The sequence below is a fragment of the Mastigoproctus giganteus genome, chromosome 13 (assembly GCF_048544385.1).
Source record: "Mastigoproctus giganteus isolate SK-2022 chromosome 13, ASM4854438v1, whole genome shotgun sequence".
Lineage (NCBI taxonomy): Eukaryota > Metazoa > Arthropoda > Arachnida > Uropygi > Thelyphonidae > Mastigoproctus > Mastigoproctus giganteus.
In genome coordinates, this window is record NC_143587.1 from 32,711,952 (window position 1) to 32,731,245 (window position 19,294).

The following is a 19,294-nucleotide window of genomic DNA, read 5'->3' on the forward strand; positions in this document are numbered from 1 at the left end:
TACTTTAATAGTAAAAAATTGGCCATCGGGCCCTCGAAAATTACGATTGCACAATCAATATAAAAATGTAAAGCAAATAAATCTGCATATATTTCTAAGGAAATAAAAAGAAATCTGAACATATCGACTTCACGCGCATTTTGACCAGAAACTACATTACAATTTGAAAGTATATCTTATTTGCAATTTTATAAGGAACATGAGCACTCATGCTCGTCGTTATGCTACTGGATATCGCCGATTTTGGCTGTGTCTCTTGCCAATGGGCCCCTCAAATTACGGGTCCCAGGCCTAAGATAGGTCCTGTAATGACATTGAAATTATTCCGAATAATCCCCGAAATATTATATATTAAATAAATTAATTTTCTGTTTATACTCCGGCACGACAACCAAGTCAGTAGAGTTTACAATAAATCATCAATACAAATATTTATCGTATTTAGTAGTCACGGGCTTGAACCCCGGTCCACTCAAGGAACGCGTGCTATGCACTCTCGCTCCTGCCCACTGGGCTACGTCAGGCATTAACTTATTTCTATAATTTCTTTTTGTGTAATACGACAATAAAATTCCGAAAAAAATAAATAAATAACTATTGGTCAACCCTAAAACCGCGCCATGCTTAACTCGACTGGCAAAGAACACTACAAGAACCACGCAAGATCGCAAGTCAGTATGTAAAATATATACAATGATAACCCAATTTAATATAACACAATAAAATATACAATAGCAGAAGCTTTCAAGACTAACGAGTCTCTTTTTCAACTGATAATTTGATTTAAATACAACGGATAAGTGAAAAAGAGACTCGTTAGTCTTGAAAGCTTCTGCTTTTGTATATTTTATTGTATTATATTAAACTGGGTTATCAGTGTATATATTTTTCATAACCATGGACCCCAGTACACCAGGCCCATTCGTATGTAGTAGACGCTATATAGAATGTTCTGTAATTCGATTCTATGTGGCCACCACTCTGAATAATTTCTATAAAATAGAAATTTTATAGAAAATAGAATAATGTACAAAAAATAATGTTATGTCACTTTCTTCCATGGGTTGCGCTTATTTTTGAACACGATGTATTTTGTTTATAACTATATATTTCACCTATAATGTAATTGAGTCATTTCCTTTGAAGTCAAAATATAGAATCTTTGAACGATTCTCGTACATACAGTGTCATTGAAGTATTCGGAAAGTGGTGTAACCGAACAGTGGATTCTCCGAACCCTACTACCATAGTTTCGTGTATATTATAACAGTCTCTGAATATGGAAATATTCTCATTCTTCTTGGGAACGGGGGAGTTCGAAAAACTGTGTACAGATATCTGTTTACTAGAAAAGAGAAAATCTCTCAGCCTTGGGCAGAGTAATTTGTTATTACGTGAAAATTTTCCTAAGACCAGGCGCGGCCTGGAAACTAAACTCTCCGGCGTACCACAGTTGGTAGGATTGCCGTCCTCCCCACACCAGGTGGAAAAGACCTGAGTTCGAGTCTCGTCAATGACGGGAGGAATTTTTATGGCCCTTTTTCACAACGTGGCCGAGTTAGTCAGTCTCATGTAAAGGTAGCCATGATTTTATTCTCCCAGAAACTGGTTTTTCGTCCAGCAAACAGAAAATCGACCTCAGAACACACGCAATTTACAGATGGTAAATCTATTACAACAACAACAACTGGAAACCAAAGTTGAGGCAATAAGCATGTCCAGGCTGGAATGGGAAAGTTGCCAGTGTTCCTGATATTTTTCTTACTCGTTATATAATGGATTTCGCAGTGACTGTATGCGTACTTGCTTTCCTCCTTGGTATGAGGGAAGTACGACGTAGAAGGTACATCCAGTACTTAGTCAAAGACTTTCAAAGGAACAATTTTATAAATTATACAATAAAAAATATCAATTCCTTTAAAATATACTTAAGAACTTGCATTCATGCCTATTACGATGTGATGCGAGTCACTATAAGAAAGGTTTATCGTTTCTGTTTCGTAACATAGAGTGCCCCACTCCCCGAAAAATTTCTAATGATACCCACATTTACAAACCTTTTCTTGCGAAGATAAATTTACAAACATCCCTTTCCTTTCCTTTCCTTTTTTAGAGCGTAACGAAAGAATAGTGACTGTTCTCCTCGGTACCAACAATAATAACGTGATAACAAAATAAAAAGATTCTTATAAAATTACATTAAATTAATTTTATTTATGGTAATTTAATATATCAAATTAATTTCGGTGAACGACTTAAATAATCTCTAATATTGTCTACCTCTCCAGTTAAGGCTAGTGGGGGAAAGATTACCTAAGCAGAAAAAAATCATGCATTAAAGCGTATTTTTAAAATACTTTTTAGAATACCTTTAAAATACCTTTACACTATTTTTCTGATTTGCACTTCATCAGTTTAGTAATATACCGTCTAAATATTTATAAATCAATGCGTATTCCACCTCATTTAAACAGCTATTCAATTTCCCAAATAGAAAACTCTGTGGAAAGCAAATATTCATTTCACAGTTGAATATTTACTTTCAGTGTTCAACTACTTTATGTGTGTGCTATAACCCCAGCTTTCTCAATAAATGGAATATTTCGTTCCTATAACGGTTGCTAGGCAACTAGCACACTGAGAAAGAGAGTGAACTTAACAAAAACACCAAAATTCTGATCGAACTGCTTTAAAACACGAATATAAACTGGACTCTGTTAAGCTTTCTTTTCGATGCTCCTGTAGTGTTTTTTTTTACACTGAATACGAATACATTTATTACTCAAAGGTATAAATGCTTCTCTGCTTCGTTTCGGTGTGCGTTTTCGCTTTAGAAACTGAAGCATTGATATCTTAAACAGCGGAAAGTTTCTAAAATGTAGATGGTGCAAACATCTGTGAACACGGATCTGTTGTCTGGATGGAAGCACCATTGACAATCATCCTTAACATTAGTAACTGTTATATACACATAGTCATGTACAGTAGTAAACAGATAGCACAATGACACTATTTATGTCCACCTCTAGCAGTACTTCCACCACATGTTGACTCGTCACCACGTGTAGAAGGTCCATCAGTTTGGATGGTACTGCCATCTATACTCACCATTGACTCCTCAGGAGTTCTGGAGATTTCGGTGGTCTCTGGTTCGTGATCGTGAGGGTGGTGATGATGGTGATGGTGTTTATGCCTATGATGGAACGGTTGCAAAGAGAAACGTCGATGGGTCACTTTTCTTCCTCCACGCCTTTTCGAAATGTGTGGGTTGTCTTTCCTCATTGTCTTGTTCCTAAGTATTTGGAGTTGAGTATAAACCCTTCGCAGTTCGGCCTGTTTGAGAATAGTAATAATTATCAAACCACTGATCAAAAATTTCAGCAAAGTGATATAAATAACTGTAAATATATAGAATCTGTTGCCAGGGAAAAATTTAATAGTAATCTTATTATTTAGAACCATCGGGAGGATGGTTCTCACCCTTCCGGTAAAGATTGCTTGGTTAGTAAGCATACCGGTTTGCACAATCCAAGCTCAGCTAATATTACTGTATGGTCATGCTGTTAAGTTAGCTGGAGCTGTGTGATGGATTCTGATGGCGCTTTATCCAAAAGTCAAAGCCAAATCATATTTATTTGGGAATTTACTACATTTTTAAGATACAGAGTAGTGCATATGCTCTTCTGTACGGATGTACTTGAATATCCGCACGGTGTCGGATTAAGGCACGAGCTAGCAGGGCAGCCGCACAGGGTGCCATTTTTATAGGGGCACCAGAAGCTGAAGAGCAAGGGAAGGATTTTTTTTTCACAAAACCTTAGGCAAATGTTTAGGATATACAAAGGAGCGCCAAAATAATCTTTCTGTCTGGTGCTCTAGAATACCTTAGTCCGACCCTGTATCCACAGAACATACGAAGATATCAGCTATTTCTTCAAAAGGTGTGAGTAGCCTGTATCGGTCTGTTCGAAAAGTTGCTCAAGAGGCAGAAGTATGTTTCGGGTTTGTGACAGCGTCACACAACAGAATTCATAAAATTAACAAGTACAGTACTTGGGAGAGGAACTCCTTTAGCTTACACTGGAGAATTGACTTGTATATAAAATCACACGAAATGCAGTTCGAATGTTTAATGCAAATATTGTAAGTTATAAATTGTATATTTTTCTGTGTTAACGGTATAGATCTTAAATATACAATACAGTTTCAAAAGCATTCGGACATCTCTCCGACACTTGTGAAGTAAATCCGATGATAATGAAAAAACTTTCACGGAACAACACACTGTCACCGGGAGCGAGTATGCCTGGAAAAATTAAACGACACAAAAAGAAAGATCAATACAGAATACATGTGGAATAAACAGTTTGGTGAAAGTAATTTATTATTATATTATTTCTCTCTGATGAGGTTCCACCCCGTGATTGGTACTGGTACCAAGTGCACAGGGTGGTTATGTCTGGTGTTACTGTTGGTCGAGGAACTATCCTATATGTGTTCAGAATTGCGACTTTTTGGAGTTCCTTGTATGTATTCCCTGGGAGACCTACTGCTGTTAGGCCAATCACAGTGGTGCCTAACACTGGCAGCCTTTAGATAGGTAGATAGGTAGCATTTTCCTTCTTGTCGACAAAGGTTATGTCTGGTATGTTGTGTGGGATTGGCTTGTCCCTTTTTATGGCGCGGTCCCAGTACAGCTTGTGGGTTGGGGTCTCTAGTACTGCCTGGAGTTCATACTTGTAATATGGTACACTTTCTTTGATCAACTGGTAATTCCTCGCTAGCTTCTGATGTATTATCCTGGCCACTTGCTTGTGTTTATGAGTGTTCTCTGTCTGGGTGATCACCTTGCATCCTGCGGTGATGTGTTGGGTCGTTTCTGAGGCCAAGTGGCATCGTCGACATGTGTCATCTGACACTCGAGGCTCCTTTGCGATGTATGTTCCATAGTGTCTGGTGTTAATTACCTAGTCTTGGATGGCGAGCATGAATCTTTCAGTCTCGGGAAAGAGCGTCCTGCTCGTGAACTATGCATTGGAAGCCATTTTATCTATGTGGTCTTGATAGAGGTCAAGACCACAAATAAGACACTCCATGGTCATTGCAGTAGCTACCATGGAGTGCCTTATTTGCTTATCTTTCTAGCTTCGTTTGCTCCGTCTTGGGAGGGAGGGGACTCCTCGCTTAAGTTGAGTAGGGTATGTCGCTTGTCTATTTTTCTTATGCCCTGGGAGAGTGCTGTTGTGTTTTTCTGGAAGTAATCCTTCAGGTTAGCTATCGCTGTCTTCTGTTGCTTGATGAGTTCTGTTGGTCCCCCTTCTTTCCAAGCAATTGCCAGTCTCTCCACCACTGACTTCGGGTGGTGGTGGCAGCTCTTGGTCATCATTACCCTTGTCTTTCTCGTGATATCCTTCAGCTCAGTGTTAGTCCAATCTATGATCCCCGAAGGAGTATGCCAGCACTGGGTCTGCATAAGTGTTTATGGCTTTAACTGTGTTCCCTCCGTTCAGCTTTGCTTTGAGCAGGCTTCTGTGTCTCTGATGGCATTTTTCGGTCAGGCAGGCCTTGATCTTCTTGTTCTCTGACTGCTAAGCCTGCTTCATCCCCAGGTACTTGTAGGTCTCTCCCCCTGTCATGGCTTAGATCTCTTTAACAGTCTGTAGCTGGTAGTTTCGGCCTACTAATTTCCCCCTGATTAAATCCATTGGTCTTACATTTGGTCTAAAGTCTAGACTTACATTTGTCTAGACTTTAGACCAAAGTTCATCCTGATATCATTGCTGAATTCTTCGGTGATTCGGAGTAGTTGCTGGAGTCGCCTCTCAGTTGCCGCGTAGAGCTTGATGTCATCTATGCACATCAGGTGAGAGAGGGTGTATAGGTTTTTCCTTCCTTGAGGTTATATTCATACTTGCTCTTGTTGAGAATGATGGTCTGTGTGGGTAGCACAGTGGTATCGTCACCGTCCTCCTCACACCAGGTGGAAAATGCCCGGATTCGAATCCCGTTGATGACACGCAAGGAACTTTAATGGGCTTTTTTCCCTCCGTGGCTGAGTTAGTAGGTCTCAGGCGTAGCTCGCAAGGTTCCACCCTCCACCCCCAGAAACGAAGGTTTTTTTCGTCCAGCAAAGCACGCAAATCAACCAGAGAACACTCGCAATTTACAGACACAGCACACATGGGTATACGTAAGAAATTACCTGGTGACCCTTATATAATAGTTTGGTATTTGTCTCTCTTGCGGATGCTCTTTACTTTATCAATCAATTTCTTACTCCTATTAACCCGTTCGTCAATTGGCCTATCTTGACTCTTAATTCTTCTATCTTCTGCTGAAGTCTTCTTTCACAAGCTGATGGTTCTTTGTTTTTTCGGTTCTTCTGCTGCTGGTCTCTCGTTTCTCTTCTATTAATCCTAGTGGCTGCTATGGCAGCACAGTACACGGCTGTGTGGATGGACTCCAGTGTTGCACCGTTGTTGTCGAGGCAATGTGGTGTTATTTGCTGATTGAGGTGGTCAGTGACTCTACACAGGATTCTGTTGGGTCTCTGCTTCGGTATCACGTGGGCCTTTGTGGGGTCCATTCCCTCGAATTTTGTTAGGGCATTCTTCCACTCGTCTTCTATTCCGGATATCATGACCTCGTCTCTTTCCACTTAAGCTGCTCTAGGATTGTATTTCTTCTTGCTCTTCCTTCTCTGGTGCCATGTTGTCCATATTCTTTGTTCTTTGTAGTTTGTCGGTCACGTCCTACTTGATTTTTTCTAAGCTTCCGGGAGCTATCAGGTTCTTTGTGTCGATGGTCCTTCTGTGGTCCGCTATTCGCTGTTCGGTGACATGAATATCCGGGAATCGTTCCAACCACTTGGTATGTAGTTTCGACCTGTACATTGTCATGTCGGTCTCTAGCTTGGTTATTTCGTAGTAAAATCACATCAAAAAAAAAAAAAAAAAAAGAAGCACAGAACCATTACTGAAATGCTCCATAAATTGTTTTTTTTTATTTACCGATATGGCTGCAATTTTCACCACTCGTCTTTATTATTCTTCGCCGCATTAGTAAATGAATGAAGAATGAAAATGAAGAAAGTTCGCCTACCTGTAAGAGAACTTTCTTCATTTTCATTCTGAATTTCGGTCTGCAAAGCCTATAGAGATGACTTTACTCTAATAATAAACTGATTTATAAAGGATATATTCCCACTACTGTATAAATATAGTAATTTATTCATTCATTCATTTTTACTCACCCTGATGTCTTCGGGATCCATGTCTGCTAAATTGATGTCGGAAAAGTCAATTTCCCCGTTTGACATTATCGCTTCGTGAAGCTTCATGGATTCCGGAAGTTGATCTTGAGTTTCACAAGAAGAAAAATTCCGACTTCTATGATGTTTGGTGCCCCCTGGTGGTTTCCGATGATACCATATCTACAGAAGTAATTTAGATAATTAAAATATTAACAATGTATACTTCCTCTTACATGTTTATGAAAGCTTCTTATTTGCATTACGACATTAAAATTTACTATTATTATTTCGAAATGTTTAGGATGTTATATAAAATGTTTCTGGCATTCCAATTCGTTAATAATATGCAATAAACACAGATGAAATTGGTTATTATCAGTATCATACTGCTATTTTTGAAGCATTTACAATAGTTGGAATTCTCAGGGCAACTATGCACTGTGTTCTTTGCTATGCTTTTTTTTTTTTTTTTTTTTTTTTTTGGCGACTGATATGGAGTAATATATGTTTAAACGATAAATATTTCTTAATCTAAATTTGAATTAAATAAATGCATTTATTTATATATTTATTCGTTATTATGTAATGATTATTATTATATAACTATTTTTATAAGGAGGAAAAACAATACAGTATAAATTTTTAACGTGAATCCATTAGATAAATAATAAATAATTATTTGAACGAAATATAACTAAAAAGATCTCAACATATATATATATATATATATATATATATATATATATATATATATATATATATATATATATATATATAGTATATCATTTGTTTTTTAACAGTTGAAAGTCAATGGTGTCACCAAGCTCATGCCCCCTCCCCCTTTTCCAAATTAATAATCCCAGCGAGGCCACTATTGAAGATCAACATTTCGAGAAAATTAGAAAATTCTACATGTTAATTACCTTGGGACCAAAAATAAGTAGAATTACTAGTGTCACTGTTAGCTGGCAGCGTAAAAAATAAATGAGGAAGATGTAATCGGGATGTATCCGTAACCAGAACACATGCCTAGAAATATAATACCGAAATGATTAATAAGCAGAATTTATTAATTAATAATTAGTTCGTAATCAAATATTAGCTCAGTGAGTAATTTATAAATATATTAGGTAAATAAACCAATGTTAAAAACTTCAGTTGTTTTTAATGTTGAATAAGTAAGACAGTGACTAGTAGCCATTGTGCTATAACTTTAATCACAATTATAAATCATAAATAAACAGAAAATATTTTTTTATGTCTACTTTATTTTGATTGTTTTACACAATTATAAATTATAACTTTTACTCATAAATAAACCTAAATAAATAAATAACTTTAATCATAAATAAAAAAATTTAATCATAAATTATAACCTTTAATCATAAATAAACAGAAAATAGTTTTATATAAATAAACAGAAAATAGCTTTATTTTGATTGTTTTACACAACTTTTAATCACAACTTTAACACATAATTATAAATCATAAACAGAAAATAGTTTTATATATCTACTTTATTTTGATTGTTTTACAGAATTATAAATTGTTTATTAAAAAGTCAAATTCATAATATACACATTAAAACATATTTATAAATTAATCGTTATGAATTTAAATCGTATATTAAGCAGTGGTTCATTTATTAAAACATACACTATATGGAGACTGTTTTCTTAATTAGAATTATTTGCTTTATTAGCAAGCAAACATAAAGATTCACTTGTAAAACTAAATAAATGAAATAGGATGCGATAGATGGCGACACTTGTAATCAAGTGGATTATTACCAAGTGTGACTTATTTCGCATATTATTGCAAAAATTAACAGATGAATACGAAACTAAAATGTGTAAATTTATTTTAAAAAGTAGTCAAGTGGATTATTACCAAGTGTGACTTATTTATTTTGCATATTATTGCAAAAATTAACAGATGAATACGAAACTAAAATATGTAAATTTATTTTAAAAAGTAATCTCTTAATATGCAATTTTCGTTAGGTTATATTATTTATAATGGCAATTAATTAATTAATTAATAGTTGTGCTCTTGATTAAGATTAATTGTAAATAATTCTTTACACAAACCTGACAGCATTTGTAGCCACTGTTATCACCATCTCAATGAAGACAGAAAAGCAGAGAGCACGCTTTTCTCGGAACTGTTCAGCATTAGCATTTCTTAAACAGTAAGTTAAGTAGACACCAAGCAATAGGAAGAGGAATTCCCCTAGAAAACATTATTATCAAATTTAATAAGCAAATTTATTATTATCAGATAATAAATTTGCGGTCATGTCTGTTTATTGTTTATATTTCTATGATTTATACGATTCTGTTTTTCCACTAGAATTTGTGAAGAAAACTCTCCTAAAAAAATAAAAAATAAATAACTTCACTTATTTGGAATTGTTGGTTTTTACAAAACATGTTCATCGTCCTTTTGGTAAAACAAACTTGCAAATGTACGGATTTACTGTATCAGGGTGGCAAACATCAAAAATTTTATCAAAATTTTCAAAACCTTTTACCAAAACGCTTTAGTAAAAGTCAAAATTTCGAGCTTTTAGCAGTGCATATTGATAAACTTACAATTTACCGGTAAATCCTAAGATTTACTGAATTTCGGTCTTTTACACACACAAACACGGTGAATTACTTTCACCGAGAAAGTAATACGAAGTCACATTGAAATCGCCAGAGCAACCTTCAAAAAAATTAGCACACTTCTTTGAAATGACAACCTCAAATTAAGACAACGTATGGTCAAATGTCGAGACATGGACTCTCAAGGCAGGTTCCCTAGAGGCGTTCGAAACGTTGCGAATGCCATTGATGGACTTAGCAAACAACAACGAAGTCCTCTGCAGAGCAAGAACAGAAAGAACGTTAATAACGACCATCAAATGTTGGAAAATCTCTTATCTTGGCGATATTCTTCTGGGAGAGAAATATCTTCTACCTCAATTGATTTTAAAAGGCAAGATTGATCGGAGGCGAACGTCTTGGCTACATAACATCCAACAATGGACTAACATTCGAAATGTCGAAGAACTGCTTAGACTAGCGTAAGACAGGATTGCTTCCGGTTTAGTAATTGCCAACGTCCTGGGGACCGGACAAGACACATGAAGAAGAAGAGTTGATATTTCGGAATTTTACCAAATAGCTTTAGTAAAATAGCTTTGGTAAAAGTCGGAACTTTTACCAAAGCTATTCCGGTAAATCCTGGATTTAATCAATGTAATTTGGTAAAACCCAGGATTACTAGATTTCGGACTTTTACAGCAACACACACACACACACACACACTGACTGATCGCTGAATTATGACCACCTACATAATACCATGGTGTTGTGGCACCGTTCACATGGATAACAGCCGCTATTCGCTTAGGAATTGACGCCACTAAATGTCTATAGACATCTTTAGGGATCTGTAGCCATACTGCCTGCAAGGCTTTCGTAGTCTCGGAATAGATGACTATTGCATGTCCATACGCCTCATTTCCGTTCCAAAACCTCCCACAGATATTCAATTGGATTGAGGTCAGGAGAATTTGGAGGCCAATCAAGGTGGGTAGTATCATCACTGTATTCCTGGAACCAGTTGTGCAGGTTATGGGCCCGATGACACGACGCATTATCGTCTGTGAAAATCCCGTTTCGGTCCGGGAAAAATGCACCGTGGCAGGGTACACATGGTCTTAGTCTTCTAAGGGCTAAGGTGGTTTGACCCATTTGACACCATTCTTTTCATACCTTAACCATGAAGCCTAGAGCTCCCGACAAGACGATATGGAAGCACGAGCTCCCACAATCATGCTCTTTTGAAACTCCTTGATATCTTTACTACATCCCCATAACTGCTAGGCCTGACGTAGCCGAGTGGTCAGGGCAAGAATGCATAGAACGCGTTCCTTGAGTGGACCGGGGTTCAAGCCCTGTGACTACTAAATACGATAAATATTTGTATTGACGATTTATTGTAATCTCTAGTAATTTGGTTGTCGTGACGGAGTATAAACAGAAAATTATTTACTTTATCACTTTGACTTTCACGACCAGATGCAAATTACTGCAACTCTAACGTAGGAAGCTGTTCGGCTTCTTATACTCGAGCTATGTGGCATAGTCCATTACGGACGGGGTGGTCATAAATCAGTGATCACTGAGTGTATTTGTCTTTCTCGTTGCTTTTCTCGCATTCTGTGTGTTTTCGCTATTTTCACTTTCTTCTTCACCAATCTGCTCTTTTTCTGTTTCTCATTTTTTTCTTTCCCTATATTTCTTCTATTTCTCTTTTTTTATATATTTCTCTTTCTTTCTCGTTTTCAGTTTTTTGCCCTTTCTTTCTCTTTTTTTTTTATTTTTCTGTCTCTTTCACTCACTCAGTAATCATCCTTTTTTTTTTTTTCTGTTTCTTTCGCTCTCGTTTCCGTGTATTGACTTTTTTGTAGCAGTTTTTTTTTTTTTTTTGGTCTCCACACACACACATCTCTCTCTCTCTCTCTCTCTCTCTCTCTCAAGAATACTCTGAAGACGTGAATTATTAAATAAATTCTTCAAGAAAGTGTCTTCCCTACAAAGTCTATAGAAATGCAAAGGCAGTACGAAGATATCGATCAATACTCACCGCATACTTTTCATAGAGGTTCAAAAATAAATTCGTTTTTCATGTGTGTGTGCGTGCCTATTTTCAATATCCGTCCTTACCTAGGGTGGTGCAGAAATTATCGTCTCGGCTGTAGGGTTGGGCGAAATATTTTATCCTTTTCTTTTCATTAACCCACTGCACATTACTGAAGTTGTTCGTTGTTTGCATTTCGCTCTCTTTCTTTATCTTTGCTCCTTTGTTTCTCTTACACTACTGATTGATCAAAAGATTTTCATACGTCTTTCTTTAGTCAGCAAAGACATTCTTTTCACAGTTATCCGCACTCCGATGGGTTATTTGTTTTCACAGCTGTACCAGCTTACAACCAGAGGGAAAAACGGGCAAACACTAGATCTGGAAAATTGACTGCTGCAGTCAGGAGTATAGTAACACATAAAAAACAAAAAGAGGATTAACAAAGAAAAAAAAATGTAAAAGAAAAATAGTGACCTTCTCTTTGCTATTATTAGTACATCTCAGGTGTGCCGCGGCGCTCAGATATTCTGAAAAATCTCGAATATTTGAAGATGAAACTAATCAGACATGATTCATGCATCAATTTTATCACGAGGAAATTGTAAAATTTGAAATTTTACAATTCAAACGATTGTAACAAGTACCTGTTGCTAGAGCGGTGCAGATATGTGACAATTGCTCCCTCTTTTTTTATTTCTGTGCTGCATTTAAATGGCTACTGCAGTGGCACGTGATCCATGGGAATCCACAAGAAGGTAGACTCTGCTCATAATGCGTGCTATGAACGAGTTACACAGCAGAAAAGATACCAGCTTACCCCTCACACTATTTCTGAGACGTAAGTTGTTACAGACTTTCTCCCTCTCGGCATTTTTGAAAGCTGACATAAAAACAATTGTCTGTTGAGCGTACTGCCTTCAGACAGATAGGGAATAGATATTTATTTATTTATTTTAAATCTGTATACATTGAAATGTAGAAGGACAAATTTGAAGATGGAGTAGAAATATTTTTGTTTGTAGATCACAATGTTTTAATATTGAGGACAATAAAACAAAATGATATTTGAAATTAAAAGCATAAAACCATACATGGTCTACTCAGCTAATAATAACCAAATAATGATTTATGGGTACTTATATCAGTGTATCTCAAAATTTTTTGAGATATTTGAGGTAGAGGCCACGGACTACAGAAAATATTAAACTATACATGCAAAATAGTAATAACTTTTGTTAAACACGATGATATGACTCATACTTCACATACACTGCCCTGACATATCTACAAATAACCTTTATTTACAGGTAAACTAATAACATATGCTGTAACTTTTAGCCTTTGTGACAGCTTCTGTTCTCCATGAAACACTGTCCACTAGTTTTTGTAAATGTCCGATATTTTCCACTATTCAGCCTTCAAAGTGGCAACCAATTCAGCTCTGTTTTTTGGGTGGTCTCCCCCCACACGCACCCAACTATCCAATTCATTCTAGAGGTTCTTTACAGGACTGGGGTCTGGGGCAGGCCAGTGTAACATTTCGACATGATATGAGGGTTGTCTTACTGATACAGGTATGGGATTTTCCGACGTGCTACCACAACATAAGTAACGCATTATTGTCCACGAAGTCTAGATAAACCTCAGAATTCATGCTTTCGTCCAAAATAACCGATGGTCCCAGACCAAACCATTAAAAACAGTTCCACACTGCTTCCGCTAAACTGCATTTTCAGGACGATGTATTCCTGTAGGTAGCTTTTTCCGGGCATCCATCACACTCACAGAACGATGGACCTCACACCAAGCTAGATGCGTCTTGCATTAGTCGGGGTAATTAGTGGCATGTATAGGTATGCACGATTATGGTAACCTATATCATACAGCTTCCTGCATGATATTTGTAATAGCAATAGCCATATAGTGTAAGAAAGCCACAAGATTTTGCTGCACTGGACGGAAAAAAACGAGTAGATAAGAAAATAGAAGTTATTTGCTTCCCTCCCCACATAGACAATTATCCAGTTGACCTTTGAATTTATTTAAACTGTCAGGCCTCAACTACCTGTGAAAGCGACCTGTTCCAGCAATCAACTACTCGCTGACTAAAAGAAAACTTCCTACAATCTACAGTAGTTTAAACTTCTTCCCCTGTAATTTGAATTTATGCCCCTGAGTTCTGGAATTCTCTATAACAGTGAAAATTCCGCCTTCATTCATTTTACTAATCCCTCTCAGAGCTTTATAAACTTCAATCAGGTCACCTCTGAGGTGCCTAGTTGCCAAGCTCTGTAGCCCACATAATCTGATTCTTTCCTCATATGATCGCCTTTTTGTTTGACGATCTCAATATGCCAGTTGCTCGTCTTTGGACCCTTTCAAGAAGCTCGCCTCTTTTTTTTTTTTTTCAGTTGAGGTCTCCATACTTGAACACAGTGTTCCAAATGTGGTCTTACAATTGCCTTATACAGTGGGTCTATGATCTCTATATCTCTACAATCATCGATAGGACACCATGGGCTTTCCTGGTTGCTTGTTTGCCCTGCTTAGAAAAACTTCATATCTGTCCGTATTATAACTCCCAGACCCCTCTCTTCCTCCACCGCTTTTAATTCAACCCAACCAATGTATAATTTAATTTGGGGTTGCTATTTCCCAAGTGTCCTTGCGATATTATTTCATCTAAAAACACCATAGAAATTTGCAACCATGGCCTCGGCTCGAAATCAAGATAGCGGCAATAGTAGGCGTTACTTGAAAGGCTCCTCTGGGCCAAGAAATACTAAGACAGTACGATTTCGACGTTTACAATTTACAGTTAAAAAGGATGCATTTTCCAAATTTGGAAAACTTTTCCAGATCTGCTAAAAAAAAATAAAATGATGTTGTGGTGGTGTTTTCTGGCGCAAGGGCAACTTAGGCCATATTGCTCCTCCAAATCAATTGAATTTACATATAAGAACTGCTTGTACATGCTAATACATAAGCACTTTTTCTTTTTATAAAGGGAAAAAATTCATTTTAGTTTTTTTAATGAAAACCCGAAACACGAGAGATATTAGAACTTATAGTACTTAGTACCGTGCTTAGGTTGGAGGTTGAGAAGACGAAAGAAGATATTCTGCATCCCGGATTACTCGACATGATGAGAATATAATCACTGTCCTGCCCACACTGAGTGGACAAGGGCTGAGTTCGAATCTCGTCAATGACGCTAGGAATTTTTATGGACTTTTTTCACAACGTGGCAGAGTAGTCGAATTCAAGAGAGGGAGAGATGCATAGTTTTTCTCCCGGAAACCCAATTTGTTCGTCCAACAAAAAGGCAAATCGACCACAGAATTCATGGAATTTACAAACGCAATGTACTGGCTCCTCGTAGCCTTAGTTGCTTTGCCCTTAGAAACTTTCTTGATGGTCCATTCGAACTTCGTTTCATATGCAAACGATCGAAAATCACAATTAAAATTTCATATCAGAAGACCGTGCATGAAATTCGTATTCCTGAAATTAACAGTCAAGTCCACGATGAAATGCAGGAACTCAGACAATAATTGATCTCAGGCAGATAAGAAGTAATAGAAAGTTATGTGGGACCAGGGGCTAACTTTTTGCAACCACTTTGCAGATTCTAAAATGAAAGCCTATGCGTATAAGTATTGGTATCAGTCCGATATACATATTTAATGAAATTAATGGATATTGAATACTGGCTTTTGCAGTAGATGAGTGGTCCGAAAGCCATGTACCATGGCCATATTATTTGCAAATATAAATACAGTATTGAACAGTTTTGTAGTGCACATCCTTCTAAGCCCTTTAGCCGTACCGAGTGGAGAATAAGTAATAAACGGAAATACTAATAAACTGCTTTTAAAAATCCATTAATCAAGTTTAGTGAATAAGCAGTTGTTTTATATTGGAGGAGGAAAGTTTTTTTTTTTTTTTTTTTTTTTGCTTATGACAAGTTTTGAAACATTACCTGCATTCACCAGTGAATACTGTTGCCAGAAAAGTGCGCATGAATAATGAAGAATGTGAACAAGTCTGGTTCTGGGAAAGAGCCTTATGAGTCTCGTTGTTCAGCTTGCAACTGTTGTAAAAGATTTACTTTGATCACGAAAGGGAAATCAGACAGATAATTGCTTAAAAACTGTTTGTCAAGCTTACAAAGTAGACTAAGTTGGTCGTTTACAATGTTGGAGTAAATTGGTCGAGCTTTCAAAGTTGGACTAAATTTTCGAGCTTAAAAAATTCATGTAGTGATGTGGCTGAATGCTTCGTTGGGTCTATTGACAAGACTATTTCATTGTGTAACAAGGCTACAATTGCCAAGTTTTGTCGTTGTACTTGTATGTATGTTGACACAGACTTGATAAGCTTTCAACGACATTAATCTAGCATAAAGTGGAAAAGGCCTCTATTCCCAAGAGGATGTGGGCTTCTTTGGGAACGAAGACTCTTTAGGAGCTCCATTCATTAACATAAGAATACATCTAGTAGCAAAGGGGAGAGGGTTTTACTATAAAGTAAGGAACGAGTCCAAGTACTACAATTGCCAAGTTTTGTCGATCTCTGAAAGAACAGTATGCACGTTGGTACAGACTTGATAAGCTTTGACGGACATTAATCTGGCGTAAAGTGGAAAAATACCTATTCCTAAGAGGAATTGGGCCTCTTTAGGAGATTCATTCATTAACACTGTAATGCATCCACAAAGGACGGGGAAGAGATTTAAAATAAAGTGAGAACAACATTAATAAATGTTTACCATCTCAAAAAAAAAATATATATATATATATATGTATATAATAATAATAATAATAATAATAATAATAATAATAATAATAATAATAAATAAATAAATAATTGATTTATTTATTTCGCGATCATTTTAGTTCATTTCATTCTTACCTACTTCTGTAACATAATCCCACCAGGGGGCTCTACATGTTGTGAATTTTAGTCCAGATATGGTTTTGCCTTCGTCTAGAATTCCGTAGCCAGCCGAAATATTATCAACCACAATAGCAGTCCAAGCAGCCATATATCCAACCACGACGAAGACAATGGTCAACAAATACTTCAGTAGGTCCTTGTCCCTTACACAAACCCGATGGGCTTTTCTAGTCTGGAATTCTGCTAATATCCTGGATGTAAAAGAAAGGAAAATCCAGTTACAATCATATTCAAACACTGTTTGATATGTTCGGTATCGTTTCGATTTTGTTCGATTTTATTCAACAAAGATAAAAGCAGAAAAATATTCAAGGTAATTAAATATATTTTAATTAATATTTATTTTAATATACGTGTTTATTTGATTTCAGTACAATGTTTACAATTTTACAATGTTCAAAATGACCACCGTGTTTTAATGTTGTTCAATTAAAAAAGTTAGTGATTATTACAGTAATCATACAGGACATGCAAGCAATATAATACCTTACCTGTACATCTTTAACATTATAGCACCATAACAAATAGCAAATCCAACTTCTCTAAACCATGGTTCCATCAAGCAGCGAACAGTGGAAGGCTCGTAATATCGGATAATCACCTAAAATAAAAGTCTGTTTTCAGGTAAGAAATAAATAGTGGATAAAAAATATGTCTAGACATTTTAAGACAAACATCTGCTTAAAAGGTAGTAAATCGTCTGCATTTTTAAGGAATGCGTTTTAACATTCCTTCTTTAATAACTTTGTCGTTTGATCTTTCGCGAGAAGTCGTGTTCTTAAGAAAATACGTTAAATATAGAAGTTTCCGAAAATGGAAGTTATTCATTTTATAGTTGGAAAAAAAAAAAAAAAAATAGTTTTCCAGCAAACTCAAGTGGACATGATAAAAAAAAAAAAAAAAAAAAAACAGCAGTTTGCCAACAACATAAAATCTGTATCTAATGTTTTTTTATTGCAGCAAACCTTGGAAGCTGGAAATGATATATTTTAGTTAAAAAAAATTGTTTTCGAACAAACTCAAATTAAACATGATATATAAAATTCCCTACAAAATAAGAGCTTGCCAAAAATAAAATCGATATGTATTGCAGCAAGTATTATCTTCAACGAAAGCATTAAAAAAGTATTCTAAAATAGTAATACGTAAATTGAAATTTATTTGTCTAGAACTCTAAAAGGAATATTACAAAAATTCCTTGCTAAATATTTCTCCTTGAAGATTACTATACTATAAATGAAAAGTAGCCTTCGGAAAATTTTCCTCGTGTTTCTCGCAATTGCTTTTTTTTATGTATGTGCGCATGCGCGTGCACATTTATGCGGGATAGCTATAAAAGCTTTTGTAATTCCCCTACTGCAAAACGAAAAGTAGAATTAATTGAAGAAAAACGTTTGGTAAATAGAAAACAGACGATGCAGATAAGGATTATACAGAAAATTAATTCTGTTATTCACCACTAGGGAGTTTTCGGCGCTGATTATTGGGTTTACTATCATTTGGAATTCTTCCATATGGATCTGAGTGTTATGGTGCCAAAATACTTACACTAATAACTTTGCTTACAAAATATTACAAGTTTTATGACAACGTACTCTTGATACCAGTGAATAACCTAATTTTCGTGAGCTACTGGTCACATTTTGCATAATTCTCGTCTATATTTTCTCCACAGTGGCCCTATCAAATATAAACACTTTCCATTAATTAATTTTCTCTTCAGATGCTTCCGAATAGGTAAACATACTTTATGCAAACATAAATGATAATTATGTGAACATGTAATGTTCGCAGCGCATTATATTTCAGGCTCTTTTCATTTTTTTTAAATTTAATTTTCTTTTTTTTGTGATTAACAGAAGGGAAAAGTAACTAATTAATTTGTTACTGATTAATTACTAATTAATTAACTAATAATATATTAAAATAATTGTTTTCTCTTGACTGCACGTACTTCATTCAATAATTCATAATATTCGTTCAACTTCTTGCGATGTACTTATTTCCTTGGTGATTTTATAAAATTTTAAATGCAGCTCGTATTTTACGTTTTCTTATTAAATTAAATAAATAAGAACAGATACCTCAGATCGTAATATGTTGTCAACGCTTCCGTAATGTACTTTATTATTATTTCTAAATTTTAATAATCATTTAAAGATATCTCGTATTTCACCTTTCTCTGTGACTAATATAATAAACAAAAGTAATAATTCATAAGTTATTTATTTAGTAAAGTGATAACAAAAAACAAGTTCCTCAAAAACTTATGTGCCAACTGAGAACATTTTGTTTCCGTGCATTCACCATAGCCAACTTTCGTGGTTTGGCTTCGGCCCATTAGTCGTTATCGACAAAACCATGAATGCTGTGCAATACCAGGACAGCCTGGACAATTATGCACTTCCAACATTATGGCAATACTTCGGGGAGGGCGCCTATACCTGT

General features: G+C 35.9%; 1 protein-coding gene across 1 annotated transcript in view; it reads right to left on the reverse strand.

Annotated features, from left to right (window-relative positions):
- Nucleotides 1-3,009: 3,009 nt before the first annotated feature.
- The window catches only part of LOC150075930 (metabotropic glycine receptor-like), a 133,934-nt gene continuing 117,649 nt past the window's right edge, over nucleotides 3,010-19,294 (reverse strand). The window contains exons 5-10 of the mRNA XM_090387213.1: nucleotides 17,338-17,447; nucleotides 16,802-17,037; nucleotides 9,343-9,484; nucleotides 8,176-8,281; nucleotides 7,253-7,432; nucleotides 3,010-3,333 (exon numbers count right to left, since the gene is read on the reverse strand). Coding sequence (XP_090243339.1) covers nucleotides 3,010-3,333; nucleotides 7,253-7,432; nucleotides 8,176-8,281; nucleotides 9,343-9,484; nucleotides 16,802-17,037; nucleotides 17,338-17,447 — 1,098 coding nt within the window. The remainder of the gene's footprint in view (nucleotides 3,334-7,252; nucleotides 7,433-8,175; nucleotides 8,282-9,342; nucleotides 9,485-16,801; nucleotides 17,038-17,337; nucleotides 17,448-19,294) is intronic.